We start from the raw sequence: 19,378 nt of genomic DNA, 5'->3' as shown, positions 1-19,378 counted from the left end.
TCATTGATCTTTGCCAATACTTAATTGTAAGCAATTAAGTATTGGCAAAGATCAATGTGATTTTCACAGGAGGAGGAGCGTTGTTGTTAGCAGCTGCTGAAAGTAACTAAAAAGTTACTTTTAATGTAACTTAGTTACTTTCCAAATCAAGTAGTCAGTAATCTAACTAAGTTACTTTTTCAAGGAGTAATCAGTCCGATTAAAGTTACTTTTTCAAAGTAACTATGCCATCACTGGTGAGGATACAAGTAATATGTTTCTCAAGAAAAAGGCTTAATCTGAAAGTACATCTTAGATTATGTGGGCATAAACTGAAGCGGGTGGAAGCAGGTAATTATTGTAAGGTACCTAGGAGTATGGTTTGATGTAAAACTTTTGTATATGTATGATACATATACAAAAGATTATTGATAAATGTAAAAGAGGCATTAATATTTTGAGATGTCTGTCAGGGAATGATTAGGGGGCGACGAGCACATCTTTGAAAAGAATATATGATGCTTTAATTCTATCTGTTTTGGGCTATGGATGTATTGCTTATAAGTCATCTGCAAATTCTTTGTTATTAGATTTAGATAGAATCCAAGCTAAAGCACTAAGGATTTGTTGTGGTGCTTTTAGAACATCTCCAATTCCTGTTCTTCAGGTGATAACTGGAGAAATGCCATTGGACGTGAGGCAGATGAAACTGTCAGCAAGTTATTGGTTACAGTTACAAGGACATGAGGAAAATCACCCTACAAAACAGGTATTCAGAGAATGTTGGGAGTATGGCTATAACATTAGGAGTTTTGGATGGGAAGGAAATATTTATGCAGATCAGTTGGGGATAAATAATATAGCATGCTGTAAAACTGTAATTAAATCTAAAATTGATCAATGGTTATTTGAAATGCCAATAGTAAATTTAGAATCCCAAAAAATAGAACAGTCCTATGGTGGTGTGTATCAAATTATTCAGCAGTATTTAGAAATAATGTATGAAAATATGCCACAAATATATACAGATGCATCAAAAGAGGAAAATGATAAAACAGGAGTAGCAGTTTATATTCCGAAACAAAAGTTTTATTAAAAGAAGAACAACAGATAATTTATAAATTTTTTCAGCACAAATGTCCCGGTGGATGACCTGCTCCATAGCCCTTCCCAGCCTACTGGCCAGGGCCTTGGAGAGGATCTTGTAGTCAGTGCAGAGGAGGGACACGGGGTTCTTTATGTCCTGCAGGTTCCCCTTTTTTGGCAGCAAGGTAAGAACTGCCCTGCGGCAGGACAAAGGGAGTGAACCAGTAAGCAGGCTCTCGTTGTAGACGTTGCGCAAGTCTTGGGGCAGAAGATCCCAGTAGGCCTTGTAGAACTTAATAGTGAGCCCGTCTGTGCCTGGGGACTTCTGGCCCTGCATGCTGAGGAGGGCTGTGTGGAGTTCTTGAAGCCCCAGTGGGCGCTCCAGCTCAGTGTTGGTCTCCTCGGAGACCTGAGGCAGTTTGTCACAGAACTCCTCAAACAGTTCCTCGTTCTCCTTGTAGTCACTGTTGAACAGAGAACGATAAAACTCCACAGCCCTCCTCCTGATCTGCCCTGGTTCACTCAGTTGCTGCCCCGTATCCGACAGCGAAGAGTGGATCTGCTTCCTCTGCCCGTGCCTCCTCTCCAAGCTAAAGAAAAATCTAGAGGGAGCATCCATTTCCGTGATGTTCTGTATCCGGGACCTGACCAATGCGCCTTGGACTTTATTCTCCAGCAGGTTTGCTAAAACTAGCCTTTTAGATATGAGAGCTTCAATGTGCTCTCGATTTCCTGTGGATTCACTAAGTCGTTCTAACTCCACGATATTCATCTCCAGATCTCTGATAGATCCGGTGATGTCACAGGGGACTTTGAGAGTGTTCTGCTGACTCAGCAGTTTTATTTGAACTTTACCATCGTCCCACCACTGTCTCAGACTGGTAAAATCAGACTTTCTCTGTCTAAAACCAGTCCAAAAATAACCTAAAATCTCTTTAAAACCCTAATCATAAGTTAAAGCCGAGTCAAAATGCCAGTAAGCGCTTCTAGGTAAAATATTTCTGATAAAAACACTACCTAAAAGCAACGAGTGATCGGTAAAAGCAACCGGTAAAATCTGGCATGTTTTAAACACGGCCTGCACAGTGGCACAGTTGGTAAAGCTGTTGCCTTGCAGCAAGAAGGTCCTTGGTTCGATTCCCGGCCCGGGGTCTTTCTGCATGGAGTTTGCATGTTCTCCCTGCGCATGGTGGGTTCTCTCCAGGTTCTCCGGCTTCCTCCCACAGTCCAAAAACATGACTGTTAGGTTAATTGGTCTCTCTAAATTCTCCCTAGGTGTGAGTGTTTGTGTGAATGGTTGTGTGTCCTGTCTGTTTTCTGTGTTGCCCTGCGACAAACTGGCAACCTGTCCAGGGTGTACCCCGCCCTGGAACGTTAGCTGGGGATAGGCACCAGCAACCCTCCCGACCCCATTAGGGACAAAGGGTGAATGGAAAATGGATGTTTTAAACACGTTAAAATGGTGTTTAAAACAATAAAAACGATCAAGTCAAGCTAAAGAGATTTGGTTTTTCTTAATGTGGGACCATGTGTACTGCCTGGAGCCTGTTCATCCTCCTCCATACGTCCACCAGGCTGTGAGATCAGACCAGCTGCCGCAGAGCATGTTGGGCCGCTGGATGTGGCTCTGCATGATTACGATCTAAAAACTCGTTTTCAGTACAATTAAAATCCCCACCTATAAAAACATAATCCTCAGACCCACAATCACCCAATCTTTCCCCAATTTTTTCAAAAAAACACTTTTTCTCTGCATTGGTAATAGGAGCATAAATAATAATAAAAACCAGGCTAAAATTATCAAACTTTGTTTTAACTAAAAGACACCTCCCTTGAACGACATGTTCAATTTATGCTTTGGGGTGAAAGCTCTGGAGGACAGGAAGCCCACCCCTGCACTCCCAGAGTGCCGATCAGCACTCTCAGCAGTAGAAACAGCAACTTTATCATTATACACTTTTCAACTTTGAGCCCCTGCCCCTTCAAAGGTCTCTGCACGGCCCTGCATTATCCCAATTAATCAGGCAGATATTTTCTCTGTTCAACCATCCAGCATATCAAAGTGAGTGAAAAATGTTGTTCATTTTTAAGCTACGATTAGTAAAATCTGCTCAGGAAAAGTTCACCTAGACCATTTTGGACCAAATGTTTCTTGAAACTGCGCTGAAGTCAAAGTCCTACTTGTTTTGTTTTTTGTTTATGGCTTCTAAGCCGTAAACAAAAAGCAATCAACCTTGTGCATTGTGTTTTTTCTTCATTTCAGTGCTATTAACTTGTAGCCATAATGTTTAACTAATGAATTGGATAACTGCATCAAGTCAGAGAGATAAAGCTGTAGCGCCTCCTCACGCATGCTCCTGATTCGTCCATACTCAGGGCTTCTCTGTGGCAGTTGTCGTCATCACATCAGACGTGTCGTGGTTGCAGTCTGGTGATGACCTGAGCTTTGATTTGTGATTACTCATCAGGTAACCTGCATGTATATTAACCTAAGAGGCCCATGCTATCGAATAGCTCTCCCGATTTATTTATACTCATAGATTCTTTTAATTTGCGTTGAATTGATATAATTCCCATCTGACTGTGTACTTGTCGGTTTTATCTCATTCATCGATCCCTGCGATGCTAGCCTTGGCTGCCATCCTGATGTGTTGCGTGCTTGTTGGTGTCGCCCTCAGACAGATGGATGCTTTGGGTCGCGCCTGAGATGAGATAGCGTCCTCTCTGTCTCCGTCGAGCTGCTGCAGGAAAGACGTGGGCACCTTACTAGTGAAATTTCATAGCCTATTGTTTTTGAAGCCTTGCTAAAAGAAGTATTCTTCCTGTTCTTCCATCTAACACCATTTTTGGATGATGATTCCGCTGCTCTTCAAAGATGATGTGAGTTGAATCGGCAGGGAAGCTGCAGAGGAGCTGTCCGTCTCTCGAGGTGCTGATGCGGTTGTGACAGGAGCGAGTATGGCCGCCGGGAAGTTGTTGCTCTACACCGGGCTCTCCTTGTCTCTTTGTGCCTTGGGCATGCTCGCCGTGGCAATGTGCTCGGATCATTGGTACGAGACAGACGCCAGAAGGTACAAGGAGCGATGCCGAAGTTTCTCCAGCCGCCGTAAGGACCCGGGCTTTATCTATATCCCCAACAACAGCCTGCCGCTGCGGGCCAGCCGAGTCAGCATGCCTCGCTGGGAGGACAAGGTGCTATTGGCCCGAAACCGAAGGCAGCTGTTCGCCATGAGCGCCGCAGACGAATGCACCAGGCAGTATAACTCCACCAACATGGGGCTGTGGAGGAAATGCCACCGGCTTGGCTTCGACCAGGCGATCGAAGATCACATTCGCAAAGGTAAGTGTATAAATTGGGAGAAAATTGTGAAGAAACGTATGTTATTTCCGGTCGCTGCGCAGCATACGTGTGTTGCGACATTTAGCATGTAAAAATAAATTAGGCCACCGTGTGGTGACTGGCCACTTGACCAAAGGGCGAGCAAGGGCATCAGCATGCGAATAGATGGTAGTAGGCTCTGGCTATCCGAGTTGATAACAGTGGTTATCATTTAATTTGACATGACGGGGAGCATTGCGTGTGAACTTTCAACGGATGCGATGTGACTCTTGCCTCAACCACACAGTGACATAGTCATGGGATGCATGGGAGTGCTAACTGAAGCTCTTTACATAAAGCAGCGAGGTGCCTCTTAGGATGTGTGGTACATATCGAGGTATGTAGCACATAGTACACACTAACTAGATAAAAGAAAGAAAAACAGATTTTGAGATTGCCTTTACAACAAACATTTAATTATAAAAACCCAAAAGCAAAACTGACACATCATTAATACCCCATTTGTTTACGCAGACATCCATGTTCTTTGAAATCTGCTTAAAAAGGATGTTCCACATTATTAAGCAGGCCACAGGTTGCAAGCAATATGGGAAAGAGAAAGGATCTCTGCTGACCAAAATCATCAGATAGTGTAGTGCCGTATGACAAGGTATGAAAACATTAGATATTTAATGAAAACTGAAGCGTTATTGTACTGTGAAGAGATTTGTTGATTCAGAAAAAAGATGGGTTTGTACAGATAAAGGCAGAATGAGGAAGGTTTCTGTTAGACAAATTCATGGGATTAAGAGAGCAGTTGTTAAAATGCCCTTACAAAGCAGCAAACAGTTATATGAAGCTGCTGGAGCCTCTGGAACCTGAAGGTGGAGGATCCTCCAGAGGCTTGCAGTGCATGAACCTACTATTGGGCCCCTAACCAGACCTCACAAGCAGAAACGGCTGCAGTTGGCCCAGCCGTACATGAAGATTCATTTTCAAACAGACTTGTTGACTGATGACTGTTGTGCAACCCTGGATGGTCCAGATGGACGCAGTAGTGGATTGGTGGTGGACGGCCACCACGTCTCAACACTGTTGTGACGTCAGCATGGAGGTGGTGGAGTCATGCTTTGGGCCGAAATTATGGGGAGAGAGAGAGCTGGTTGACCCCTTCAGAGTCCATAAAGGTGTGAGAATGACCTCAGCAAAGTATATGGACTTTCTGACTGATCACTTTCTTTCATGTTCAAAAAGAAGAGCCGTACGTTACGTAGCAAAATCATCTTCATCATGACGATGAACCATCTCATGCTGCAAGGAATATCACTGTGTCATTGGCTGCTATGGGCATAAAATGGGAGAAACTCATGGTGTGGTCACCATCCTCCTCTGACCTCTGACCTCAACCCTATTGAGAACCTTTGGAGTTTCCTCAAGCAGAAGATCTGAGGGTATTCTGACATCCGCAAAGAAATTCAAGCAGAAACTTTCCACAAACTCACAAGTTCAATGGATCAAGAATTATGCTGTGATATCAAAGAAGGTCCTATGTTAACATGGAACTCGGTTTGTTGAGATGCTTTTGATTGAAATAGCTTTTGATTTTAGTACATGTGACCACTTACTGCTGCACATTCAAAGATTGACTGTTTGCAGTTCTTTATAATCCATAAAATGTTTAGAAAATCTGCTGTGCATAATAATTTGGAGCAGCGCATTTTGAGTTTTTTATTTTTGAAAACATAATCCTGTTCTCCTGGGGAGCTTTGTTCAGTAAAATTTGATTTATACTGTAATAGTTCATGACTTGAAAATTATACTGACCATCATTTGCATTGACCATTTAAGAAAATCGGAGAAAATATTACTTGCATAATAATTTGGAACATGGTGTATATTACTGGTTTCAAGTTACGAAATGTGTTTGATTATGATTCACCTAATCAGGTTCTAATGAAGTTGGTTTAAAGTTGTGTTCGCTCTAATCTGTGTAGTTCTAGTTTTAATCAAATTTCCCATGTTTCCACATACAAGTCACTAAAACAGATTGTTTGGGAGGACTTCTGGTGCCACTCACAATGCAGACAGAATCGTTCACCATGTCAGACATCTGTTCCCTGAGATGTCTATGTCAACAGAGATGAGTAATCAAATGTTTAAGCACAAATATGTACACCAAAATCACAAGTATACTGTTGTGGAGAACTTATACAAATAATTACTTGAATTACCACAGTCATATTTACTTTATATGTACACAAACATGTTTATCATTGATAGATATACACAATAATAACTTGTGTAAATTGTAAATTGCATACATTTCAAGACACAAATCTAAATAATTACTTGCTTTGTAAGAATTAGACCTACACAGACAGGGCCGAGCAAACTAAGCAGCCACGTGAGGCCCAAGGGTCACTAAGGGGCCCCCTCAGTGGAGCTGAATTTTTTTTGCCATTATAATAACAAAAGCAAACAATTTCATTATGAAGTGATTTGTTTTACAATAATGTATATTTGAAAAGGACTTATTCTTCAAGGAGAGAGAAAAGAAAGAGGAGGAATAGAAAAAAGCCAAGATAAAGGTATGTTTTCATGCATCTTGGTAATGTTTATCAAAAACATTTGTGCTTGATAGCAACCTTGAACGGTCCAGTTCAACATCCAAACCTTTATGCTAGTGTCTTTGAGTTTGTGTGAAACTGAGTTTTAACTTTCAATAAGCTGATTGATGGTTGGCTCTGTATATATTTGTTTTTGTTGTTTGTTTGTTTGTTTTGTTTTTTTTACCTCAAAACAGCATATTTGATAAAGCTAGATAACAATAATTAAAACTTCTCAATGTTTGATATTATCCAGCAAAAAGTTTTTACATCAGGCTACATGACTTCTATATTAATAAATCAATGAGCTTGTTGAAGTCAACAAGAACATCAATAATAAGATTCAACAGAACTACTCTAAGCTGTAGTTGGCGATATGTTGCTTGTACTACTTTTTCTTGTCTGAAATATATAAATATAGCAAGGAAGCCACTGAATTTTCCACAGTGGGGTGAATATTGTTAAACGTGCAGACATGACCTGGTGGGCCGGTCTGTTAGTCAAACATCTCACCTCAGAGCAGAAGAGAACAGAAGCTGTTATTTAAAGCTTTTCTGAAGAAGATAAAATCAGGGAATTAGATCAGCTTCACATGTAAGTATCGACCAATAACTGATCTCCCAAAATTAAGGAAGTCAATGCCCATAAATCAACAGGCCAACATATCGGCTGGCCGATAAATGTATATTATGCATGCATAGGATACAATATAAACAACACTGTCAGAGATGCAATACGTTTATAGTAGGTGTGCGAATGATCTAATTGTCAGATTGCAGCAATCCACATTAGCAGAGATAGAGGGCCCCAAAACCAAATTTTGCTTAGGGCCCCATGGAGGCTTGGGCCGGCCCTGGACAGAGAGGGAAAGTCATTGAAAGAATGATGATATTACCCTAGTTTTTGCCAAGTTTCTTCATTTTAATGTCTGGTACTATATTTTCCATGTCATTGTGATTGTATATAAGCAACTATAAATCATAATACAAAGCAGAGTGTGGGATATACATGTACACTGCTCACCTTAACGCCGTTGCTGACTGGACGACAGTAGTGTTGAATGTGCATCTGTGGATGTTGGGGTCCTGGAAAACGGTCAGTTTTCCACTAAAGTGATATTGTTTGCAAAATCCTGCAGTTGGTACTTTTAATGCAACCTTTAGAGCAACTTTGCATTAAAAGTGTTATTATTTACCAAAACTAACTGTAGTTTCTGTGTAACAAATTATCTGCCTCTTGAAGAATGCAGCAGGAGATCCCTGACCACTGTTGAGCTGCGTTTGTTTTGGGGTCGCTGACCTACACTGTTGACTTACACTTTTGAACATGCAAGTTGAACCCAAAGGAGAATAGATGAGGTTTCCTCCTTTCTGCCTTGGAAATAAAAATGTCAACTTTGCCTTGATGTATGTAAGATGTAGGCGCCACAATGTTGGAGTAGTTCCATCTGTAAACCATTAGTTAGAAACTGTTTGTGCTTTTTTTTCCTTTTTTGTGTGTGCTCAAAGAATAAGAGGGAGACCGAAGCAGACAGAGACTCAGAAACTCCTTTGACACAAGCTGTGTTAACTGTGACTTTCTCCAATTGCAATTGCTGTAATAAACTTATACTTTTGCTCTGATGTTTGCCTCCTAGATTAATGTTGCTTTAACAGGCGTGCACAATTTTTCAAAAAGTTTCTCAGGACCTCTAGAAAATAAGTCGGAATCTTGAGAAACTAAGTCAGGATTGTTTCCTGTTTTTCCCTCTAGGTCCCCTTATGGGCTCCATAGCTTAGGTTTCACTCTGGGTACAATTATGTACACAAAGTACTTTCAAATAAGAAAACATTTCTTTCAACTTTCTGATTTACTTCAGAAAATGCTACATTTAGGTTTTTCAAAGCAATAATAGAAAAACTTAAATCTTGTTGCCTGGATAATATCGTATTTTTGAAGCCATATAAGCAGTGAGTGATGGCATTCTTTTCCTACAAGTGTTGTCTCAGTCGATGGAGTGATTGTTCTCCAGTCAGCAGCATGACTTTGACTAAAGTCATAGTCTTGCTTTTATTTATTTATTTATTTTTAACTTCAAACCAGACTAATCATCAGTATACTTTGTTTGTTAAGGATTTATTAACTTGAAGTATGTTATTTTGTGCTTAGTGTATTTTAATTGTAATTAAATTGCAGAAAATCAGAATTTGAGCTGGACCAAGTGTATTTTCACGTGCCTTTTTGTAACAACTGAAATTCTACTTTACACAGATTTTTTATGTAATATGAACATGCTTGATTAATATATCTTAAGTGAACTATTTTTATGATCGAATTACATTTGAAATATATTTAGGATCTCTTCTAAGTATATAACTATTACTTATTTTATTTAGTATAGTGATCACAGTATGCTCCAATTACACTTTTGGTTAACTACAATTGCTAATAAAGTACACTTTTCAGTTAAAGGTAAATGGTAAAGGTACTTTTATTTATATAGCACATGTTCACAAGGCAATTCAAAGTGCTTTACAGAAATTAAAAGGAAATACAAACAAAATAACAAACCAAAGGAAAGAGCAAAACAAGAAAAATAATCTAAAGTTTATCTAAATTATGTAAACTAGGCTCTCCTCTTCAGGGTTGCTAGGTACGTATCCTCTAGTGTAATTCCATCTCTGGGTTAGCAGAGCAGGAGTCTAAAAAGTTGTCTAAAGTATATAAACCAGACAAACGAGATACTCCTATTCAGGATTGGTAGATAAGGATAAGTAAGTATCCTCTGGTGTAATTGCTTTTCTGGGTTGGAAGAATAGGAGTCTAGAAAGTAGTTGCTAAGGTAGTATTTCCTGGATTCTAAGTTTGTTCTAATCCCTATTCTGGGTTGCTAAATAAGTGTAAGTATTCTGGAAAGTTACTTAATGTCTTTTATTATTCTGCTTTGCCATTGTCTTCATTACATGCTTCAAACACACTACAGTACTGCAAACACATCAGGCTACCAGAAAACAGAATGATAAATTACAACACACTTTTCAGGTGAAACTAATTACATTGTGTATTCAATATATTCACATTTATTGAGTGTGCATTGCCAATACACTATCACAGAATTGTACAAATTGTCAATATATTCAAAGTTTAAGAAGACAACATGCTTAAGAAAATTAGCACAATATATGTACTGCACTGTTTATAATAAGCATTTGAAAGCAAACTTGCCACCAGCTAGCAACATGCTAGCAGCCTTTGTCCGTTCAGGCTCCTATAGTGACACACATGTCATTTCCATCCAGTTCTTGTTCAGTTGTATTATCATCTAGGTCGGATTAGGAGGTCGATTATCAATATTTTGAGAGTAAAAATGGCTAATTTGAAGACCATCTCTTATCCTCCCTGGCTTCATGATGTTGCTGTTCTTTTTATGGCGTTTTTAAATAAATAAAAAACTGAAAGTGTGCATTACAGCCACCATCTGGTCTGGAATGTGAACTGGAGCTAATGCTATTAACTAACTAATAGACCTTCCATCATACATCTGAAAATAAATTGGGTAAAGACCGCTTTAGATTTTTAGTTAAAAAACTGAAAACAACAAATCATATTCAGAGAGATGTAGAACTGAAGATACCTGCTACATTTATCAATCAAAATCAAACTTTATTTGTATAGCACATTTCAGCAGCAAGTCATTTCAAAGTGCTTTACATCAAATCAAACACAAAAACACAATGCAACATGGAATCAACAACAAAAACACAACATCAAGTCAGATTCCGTCAATAAATTTCTAATTGATCACGTTTCAAATACAACTCTAAACAAGGGGGGTTTTAGTTGAGTGTAACAAGCAACCCACAAAAACAGGTTAATTAATTTAGTATATATATATATATAGGAAGTTGGGCCTAATCAGAAGATTCTAAATTCGAGGGAACCCAGGTGTGAGCAACAACAGAACACACACAGTGTCTACAAGAAAACAGCAAAATTTAATATAATAAACAATGGTGGATCCACATTTAAAACAGACAAACAAATACTGCGCGCTTTTAAAAAATAAATAAATAAATAAATAAATTGAATACTTCGGTCTCCAATGAGTCAATTGTTCAGTCTCAGTCTCTCAGCTGGTGACCAGTCGGGTCACTATCTACCCGTGCGCCTGGTCCTCTGGGCTGGGGCTCGCCATCCAGGTTCAGGAGAAGAGGGTCTTGGAATCTTTGGCTCTCCAAGCCAAAAGTGTATCAAATAAGCTAAAAAAAAAAACCTGACCTATAACAAGGCCAAAGTAAAACATGTTAGCACATAAGATGCCAGCATCACTAAAGCTTAAGCTATATTTAATAATTTCTCAAGTTCTTCTTATTGTTTTTCTTTCATGTTGTACAACAACAAGTTAACAGAACACAATTATTTCCAACATATTAGTAAAACTAAATAGATTAGCTTATATGTGGTTAAAAAAATATATAATATACATTCAATCTTAAAATAAATGCAATTACATAAAACAAATACAACATACACAACAATAACAATACAAAATATTTCAATTCATTTCATTTTATATAAAATTTGATAATTTAATAAGTATTTTAGCCAATTTTCACCACATTTTCTTAACCAACGGTCGAGCGCGTGCAAAGACTCACCGATGCTCCGAGCTGTCAACGGCTATTTTTCGGTGTTCAGCTGTTTACAGGGGAAACTCTCCGAGATCTAATAAAACGAATTTAGTACTTTGAATTACATATTCAGTCAATTTATATTAATATTGATTTCCTTACCAACCTCCAGATTTGTCAATTTCTTTCAAGCTCTTTAAGGAAACAACCGTCAGCTGTTAGCTCTCAGGCGTTCTGAGCGAAGCAACCGTCAGCTGTTCTCAAGCGTTCTGAGCGGAAGCAACCGTCAGCTGTTAGCTCTCAAGCCTGTCTGCTGCGCTCCGAACGAAACAACCGCCAGCTGTTGAAAGGGGCGGGACAATCAACCCCATTGGCCGACGCGAAACCAGACCGCGCCAGCCATTGGCTACTCAAACCGCCAACAGAAACTAACACTAAAGGCCTATTTCACTTTTTTTTTCTTTTTTTTTTTTTACGTAATTACCTTTTAGTTCTTTTGGTAGAATAAGACATTGAATTAACATCTATTATTTTTTTCTTGTGTTTTTAAACACTGGGTTACACTGTCCCCCCTTGGAACATGCAAGTCCCTTTGCATGGGATGGGTTGTTTTGAAATGACAGGAATGCTGGAACCCTTAAAAGTGGTTTCAAGTTCAGGTTCTATCAAGGCACTAGTAAAAGCAAGGCTTAAGCCATGGAATAGGGACTGGGCAATGGATATGAGTGGGTTCCCTAACTGGCTATACTGGAGCCTCTTTGGTTGAGTGGTTTGTCTCTCTGAACGTCTCACAGGATTTGTGATTTCATGACTTGGGTGGTTGGGTTTGTCCTCTGATACATTTTGGTTACATACACCTTCACTATGTAGGTTAGGTTCACTTTTACAATCACTACCATGGGTCAACCGTTCAGTATTTACTACTGCTTCAAACTTCTCTTCAGAAGGAACTACCGGGTCACTGCCAGGAATGTCATCACAATCGGGCACATTGTTGAACTCAGGTGTGTTGTCACATTCAGGTACAGTGTCACATTCAGGTAAGTGGTCACATCCAGGTACAGTGTCACATTCAGGTAAGTTGTCACATATAGGTAAGTTTTTAGGCCATGTCTGTTTTGGAATCTCATAAATTCACGTGAATTTGATTGGCTCTGGGACAGGTTGTTCTCTAAGCCAATAGAGCTCCTGGTTTTCAGGTTCAGGAAGATTGAATTCTTCATTTTGCTCAGGGGACTGCCGTGTTTTAGGTTTGCAGACCCGATTTGGCGGAGTTGGATTTTCTTCTGTGGGAGCAAGGAACCCACAAGGTAGAAGAAGGTCACGATGGACAGTGCGCACTGACCCATCTTTAGTTTCAGACTTAATGGTGTAGACTGGCAGATCACCAGCTTGATCTACCACAACATAAATGTCTGTCTCCCACCTATCGGCTAGTTTATGCTTACCCCTAAGACGAACGGCTCGCACCAAAACTCGGTCTCCGGGTTCTAGTTTGGATGGTTTTACATGCATGTCAAATCTGGTTTTATTTCTGGCAGCCATTTTGTTAGCATTTTGGGTTGCTAGTTTGTAGCTTTCTTGGAGAGTTGTTCTCAGTTTTTCCACATATTGTGAGTGGGACTTAAAAGTTTTGTTTCGGAGAGGTAGGTTGAATGCAAGGTCAACAGGTAATCTGGGTTGACGACCAAACATTAATTCATAAGGTGCAAATCCAGTTGTGTCATTTTTCGTACAATTGTACGCATGGACCAATGGTTTTACAAAGTTGCGCCACTGCGTTTTGTCTTTATGTTCTAAAGTCCCATGCATACTTAACAAGGTGCGGTTAAAGCGTTCCACAGGATTCCCCCTAGGATGATAAGGAGTGGTTCGAATCTTGTGAATGCCCATGATCTTGCAAAGTTCTTTTATTACGCGTGACTCAAAATCTGGCCCTTGATCACTATGTAATCGTTCAGGGATGCCATAAGGAACTATAAAGTGATCCCAAAGACATTTTGCCACGGTTTGGGCTTTTTGGTTAGAAGTTGGAATGGCTATGGCATACTTAGTGAAGTGATCAGTTAGTACGAGCACATCCTTTGTGTTGCTTTGATCAGGCTCAATGGATAAGAAATCCATACAAACCAGTTCAAGCGGTCTGGTAGACTTTATGTTCACAAGCGCTGCAGCTTTTTCCGGAGGGGTCTTTCGCCGCACACAGCGGTTGCATGTTTTGATTCTGTTCTCGATGTCAGCTGCCATACGAGGCCAATAAAACCTTCCTCTGGCGAGATCGATGGTACGCTCAATACCTAAATGGCCCATATCATTATGGAGACTGTGAAAAACTGCCTCACGGAGCTGCTCAGGTAGGACGAGCTGATGAGTGACATTGCCATCATCTTGGCGTGTCCGGTACAATATTTGGTTGTGCAGCTCAAGACGATTTAGTTCTCGAAGCAACAGACTTATATTTGGAAGTTCTGTTCTGACTGTAGGTGGAACCTTTTTACCAGTCTCAATTTGGATAATGACCTCGCGCAAGCAAGGGTCAGCTCGTTGTTCTTGTTTGAGTTGTTCAGCTGACAGATGAGGCACGACTGGAAGACCACCACAATCATCTTCATTAACAAAGTCATCTGGTAAGGTGTTTACCGAGATGGCTAATGAGTGCACAAGAGGGGTAGGTTCATCGGAGAAACTACAACATAAGGGTCTCTCACAGATGGCTGACACCACCTCTTGGCTTAAACTGGTGTCTTGCTGTGCCAAATGAGTTTGGGTGTACTGCTGTATCCTGTCAAGCTCTTTTTGTGATACAGCATCATTTAATAACTCACCATGCGGTCGCCTTGAAAGACCGTCTGCATCAGAGTTGAGTTTTCCTGCTCTATATTGGAGCTTAAAGTTAAAGGTGGAAAGAGAAGCTAACCAACGGTAGCTCATTGCATCCATCTTTTTTGAGATTTAAAGGAAGTCAGTGTTTCAGCGGTTTTACAGTTTTCTGGAAGTTTGTTCCAGAATTTTGGTGCATAGATGCTAAATGCCACTTCTCCTCGTTTGGTTCTGGTTCTGGGGATGCAGAGCAGAACCAGAACCAGAAACCTAAGAGGTCTGGAAGGTTGATAAAACAACAGCACATCTTTAATGTATTGTGGTGCTAAACCATTCAGTGATTTATAAACTAACAACAGTATTTTAAAGTCTATTCTTTGAGCTACAGGTAGCCAGTGGAGGGACTTTAAAACTGGTGTTATGCGCTCTATCTTCCTGGTTTTAGTGAGAACACGAGCAGCAGCATTCTGGATCAGCTGCAGCTGTTTGATTGATTTGTACTATACTCAATACGACTGAAGATAAACGCATGGATGAGTTTCTCTAGGTCTGGCTGAGACATTAGTCCTTTAATCCTGGAAATGTTCTTCAGGTGATAGAAGGCCGACTTTGTAACTGTCGTTATGTGGCTCTCAAGGTTCAGGTCAGAGTCCATCACTACTCCCAGGTTTCGGGTCTGATCGCTGGTTTTCAGTTGTAATAACTGAAGCTGTGCACTGACTCTAGATCTATAACTCTAGATCTACAACTCTAGATCGTTCCTCTTTAGGTCCAAAAATAATAACTTCAGTTTTGTTTTTGTTCAGCTGGAGGAAGTTTTGGCAGATCCACACATTTATCTGTTCTAAGCATCTGTTCAGTGATTGGATGGGTTCTGAGTCTCCTGGTGACATTGTAATGTAGAGCTGTGTGTCATCTGCATAGTTATGGTAGCTAATATTATTTCCTGTTATAACCTGAGCCAGTGGGAGCATAGATATTGAATAAGAGGGGTCCTAGGATTGAACCTTGGGGTACCCCACATGTGACCTTTGACCTCTTTGATGAGAAGTTTCCAATTGAAACAAAGAGTGTTCAGGACAAGTATTGTTTTTGTTGTAGAACCTCTGTCACTAAACTTAAAATTTTTTGATATGTTGGCATGAACACATTAGTTACTTAAAAATAACATCAAGTTCCACTATAAGGATTATTATTATTTTTTATTTTTTTGCAATTTTAACAAAAACAGTAAAAGATTATTAAGGCACCTACTAAGGCACACTTCATTAGCCTAAAGATGTAATTTAAAACATAATAAATTTCAGTATATTTAATAGTTTACTTTTAAAGTAAGCGTGCTATGGTGGCGTAGGGGATAGCGCGACCCACATTTGGAGGCCTTGAGTCCTCGACGTGGCCGTCGCGGGTTCGATTCCCGGGCCCAGCCAACATTTGCCGTATGTCTTTCCCCTTTCCTGTCAGCCTACTGTCATATAAAGGCACTTGGGGCAGGACACCAGAAACAAGCCCGACTTAATGCCGGCAATGCGGACCAGACTCTGACACCGGTCATACAGGGACCTGACAGCCCGTATCAAGGAGCCCGGTATCCCATACTCCCAGAGAACCCCCACAGGGCTCCCCGAGGGACACAGTCGAATGCATGGGAGTTTGCATGGACAAACTCCCATGCATCCTCCAGGATCATACTGAGGGTGTAGAGCTGGTCCAGTGTTCCACGACCAGTACGAAAACCACACTGCTCTTCCTGAATCCGAGGTTCAACTATCCGACGGACCCTCCTCTCCAGAACCCCTGAATAGACCTTGCCATGGAGGCTTTAGAGTGTGACCCCCCCCCCCTCCCCCCCCCGTAATTGGAGCACACCTTCCAGTCCCCCTTTTTGAACAGGGGAACCACCACCCCAGTCTGCCAATCCAGGAGAACTGCCCCCGATGTCCATGTGATATTGCAGAGTCGCATCAGCCAACACAACCCTACAACATCCAGAGCCTTAAGGCCTGGATGGGCTCGCTGAGGAGCTCTTTAACCACCTCAATGACCTCATCCCCAGAGATTGGAGAGCCCAACCCAGAGTCCCCAGGCTCAGCTTCCATAATGGAAGGCATGTTGGTGGGATTGAAGAGGTCGTCGAAGTACACCGGCTCACATCCCGAGTCGAGGTCAGCAACTCACATCCCCACTATAGACAGTGTTGGTGCCATACTGCTTTCCCCTCCTGAGATGCCGGATGGTGGACCAGAACTACCTCGAAGCTGTACGGAAGTCTTTCTCCATGGCCTTGCCAAACTCCTCCCAAGCCCGAGGTTTTGCCTCAGCAGCCACCAGGCCACATGCCGCTTCACCCGCCTGTACCCATCAGCTGCTTCCAGAGTTCCACAGGCCAAAAAGGGCCGATAGGACTCCTTCTTCAGGCTGACGGCATCCCTCACCGAAGGTGTCCACCAACGGGTTCCTGGGTTGCCGCCACGACAGGCACTGACAACCTTTCGGCCACAGCTCCGATAGGCCGCCTCTACAATGGAGGCATGAAACGCGGTCCACTCAGACTCCATGTCCCCTGCTTACCCCGGGACGTGTTCGAAATTCTGCCGGAGATGGGAGTTAAAGCTCCATCTCACAGGGGATTCCACCAGACATTCCCAGCAGACCCTTACAACACGTTTGGGCCTGCCAGGTCTGACCGGCATCCTCCCCTACCAGTGGAGCCAACTCACCACCAGGTAGTGGTCAGTGGACAGCTCCGTACCTCTCCTCTCTTCATCTGAGTGTACAAGACATACGGCCGCAGATCCGATAAAACGATGACAAAGTGGATCATCGAACTGCGGACTAGGGTGTCCTGGTGCCAAGTGCACATATGGACACCCTTATGCTTGAACAAGGTGTTAGTTATGGACAATCTGTGATGAGCACAGAAGTCCAACAACAAAGCACCGCTCGAGTTCAGATCGAGGGGGTGGGGGGTTCCTCCCAACCACGCCCCTCCTGGCCTCACTGTCATTGCCCATGTGAGCGTCGAAGTCCATCAGCAGAACACGGGAGTCCCCAGGTGGAGCACTCTCCAGTACCCCCTCTAGGAACTCCAAAAAGGGTGGATAATCTGAACTGTTGTTTGGCCCGTAAGCACAAACAGTCAGGACCCGTCACCCCACCCGTAGGCGGAGGGAGACTACCCTCTCGTTCACCAGGGTAAACCCAAACATACAGGCGCAGAGATGGGGAGCAACAAGTATGCCCACTCCTGCCCGACGCCGCTCACCCTGGGCAACTCCAGAGTGGAAGTATGTCCAGCCCCTTTCAAGGAGACTGGTTCCAGAACCAGAGCCATGCGTCGAGGTGAGACCGACTATTTCTAGCCGGAACCTCTCAGCCTCACACACTAGCTCCGGCTCCTTCCCCACCAGAAAGGTGACATTCCACGTCCCAAGAGCTTCTGCAACCGAGGATCAGACCTCCAGGGTCCCCTCCCTCGGCCGTCACCCATCACACAATGCACCCGACCCCTTTGGAGCCTTTCACGGGTGATGGGCCCATGGGAGGAGGGGCCCATGTTTCCTCTTCGGGCTCCATGGGTAAAAGCCCGGCCACCAGACGCTCGCCATCATGCCCCCCTCCAGTCGTGGCTCCAGAGTGGGGCCCTGGTGACCTGCGTCCGGGCGAGGGAACACCGAGTCCAAAGGTCTTTTCCATCATAGGGGACAGGATGCCTGGAGTGAAAAAACATTTCTGGGTGACATTTTTGCCTGTTTATGTTAAAAGTAGAAAAATAGTCAGCAATATAATAAAATCAGGTGATACTGGTTTTAACTATGAAGTGTGGTGTAAGTGTGGACAAACTACCTTAAAAGCTATCCCTCTATTCATCTCCATGAACATTATTATCCTGGCAGGATGGTAAGGGGGGATGCTGCACCCTGTGGTGGTGATGAAAGGCGAGGTTCACCCTGGACAGGACACCAGTCCATCACAGGGCCCTGAATGCTAACAATGAATAAAATGTATGAAAAAGAAATAGATTCACAATGGGAATAAATTCTGTCTGATTATTTTCAAATCAGATCATATTTATTAAGCATTTACTGTTGGAAACACGCCAGTTTTGCTGTTGTTAAAATTGTGGCCAACTGCTCAGTGTAAAGAAAAAGAATAAAAGAAGCATACCTTACACCATGAAGACTTGGATATAAAACCTTCAGAATTGGTGTGGTGATCTGGTGGAGCCAGGGCCTCTTCTGAGACAGGAAACTTTTTCATCTTGATTTGCTTACGCTGCAAAAATATATTGAAGATAAAAACAATGATGAACAAGTTATAACAACAGCCTCACAATATCAAAGTCTCTTTGGCATACTGAGTTTAATAAAAACCAGGTTAAGTCTATGAAGAAAACTTATGTTTGGGCACATTATAATTATTTTTGCTTATATTTTTTTCTTTCTAGATTGTTTTGTACTGACTTTAGTTGAATTATTTGTTTAATTTACTTTGGAGTTTGGATAATTCATTTTTGTAATTAACTTGGTCTCATTAATTTGTGGTAGGACCGCCTATAAATAGGCTGGGTTTCAACATGTTTGGAATTAGCCCTACCGCCCTTCCGCTCATTCCACCACCACCACCACCGAGGATGCATCCTGACGAGGTGCCCACTCCTCTCCGGTAGCTGCAGGCTGCAGCTGTCTCCAGCCTGCCATGCGGACTTTTTGTTAGCCTTTGTTTGTTTGCCGTTTTTGTTGTGATTTTGGCCTGGTGGGACCGGTTGTCCTGTTTTCGATTCTTTCTTTGCAGTAGATTACTTTTTGCCTTAGTCCAGTACTAGTAGGGGCTTAGACAGCCCTGCATGGACCTTACCAGAGGGGCCGCTTTTCATTGGCTGATGCTCATTCTACGTGGTCACGTGATTAGCCGTCTCACAAACACGAGCTTCCCGTTAGCTAAGTACAGCATAATAG

The 19,378-nt window shown here is 42.0% G+C and overlaps 1 protein-coding gene and 1 long non-coding RNA gene across 4 annotated transcripts in view; one reads left to right on the top strand and one right to left on the bottom strand.

Annotated features, from left to right (window-relative positions):
- Positions 1-19,378, top strand: part of tmem178b (transmembrane protein 178B) — a 62,706-nt gene that overhangs the window by 6,421 nt on the left and 36,907 nt on the right. The window contains exons 2-5 of one of the 3 annotated variants that reach the window (XM_044107562.1): positions 647-748; positions 3,442-3,533; positions 3,695-3,819; positions 3,941-4,405. In XM_044107562.1, coding sequence (XP_043963497.1) covers positions 4,024-4,405 — 382 coding nt within the window. In that variant the 5' untranslated portion in view covers positions 647-748; positions 3,442-3,533; positions 3,695-3,819; positions 3,941-4,023. Of the gene's footprint in view, positions 1-646; positions 749-3,384; positions 3,534-3,694; positions 4,406-19,378 lie in introns of those variants that run through there. The other 2 variants (XM_044107564.1, XM_044107563.1) reach the window with 2 other exon arrangements.
- LOC122826067 lies at positions 10,738-12,633 on the bottom strand. Its single transcript, XR_006369731.1, has 3 exons — positions 11,767-12,633; positions 11,628-11,694; positions 10,738-11,247 (listed from the first exon to the last, which is right to left on the bottom strand). It is a non-coding gene; the product is annotated as an uncharacterized LOC122826067 (long non-coding RNA).

This window comes from Gambusia affinis, linkage group LG23 (genome assembly GCF_019740435.1).
Source record: "Gambusia affinis linkage group LG23, SWU_Gaff_1.0, whole genome shotgun sequence".
Classification (NCBI taxonomy): Eukaryota; Metazoa; Chordata; class Actinopteri; order Cyprinodontiformes; family Poeciliidae; genus Gambusia; species Gambusia affinis.
The sequence above is the reverse complement of the archived record's forward strand: the minus strand, read 5'-3'. Positions and strand labels throughout refer to the sequence as shown.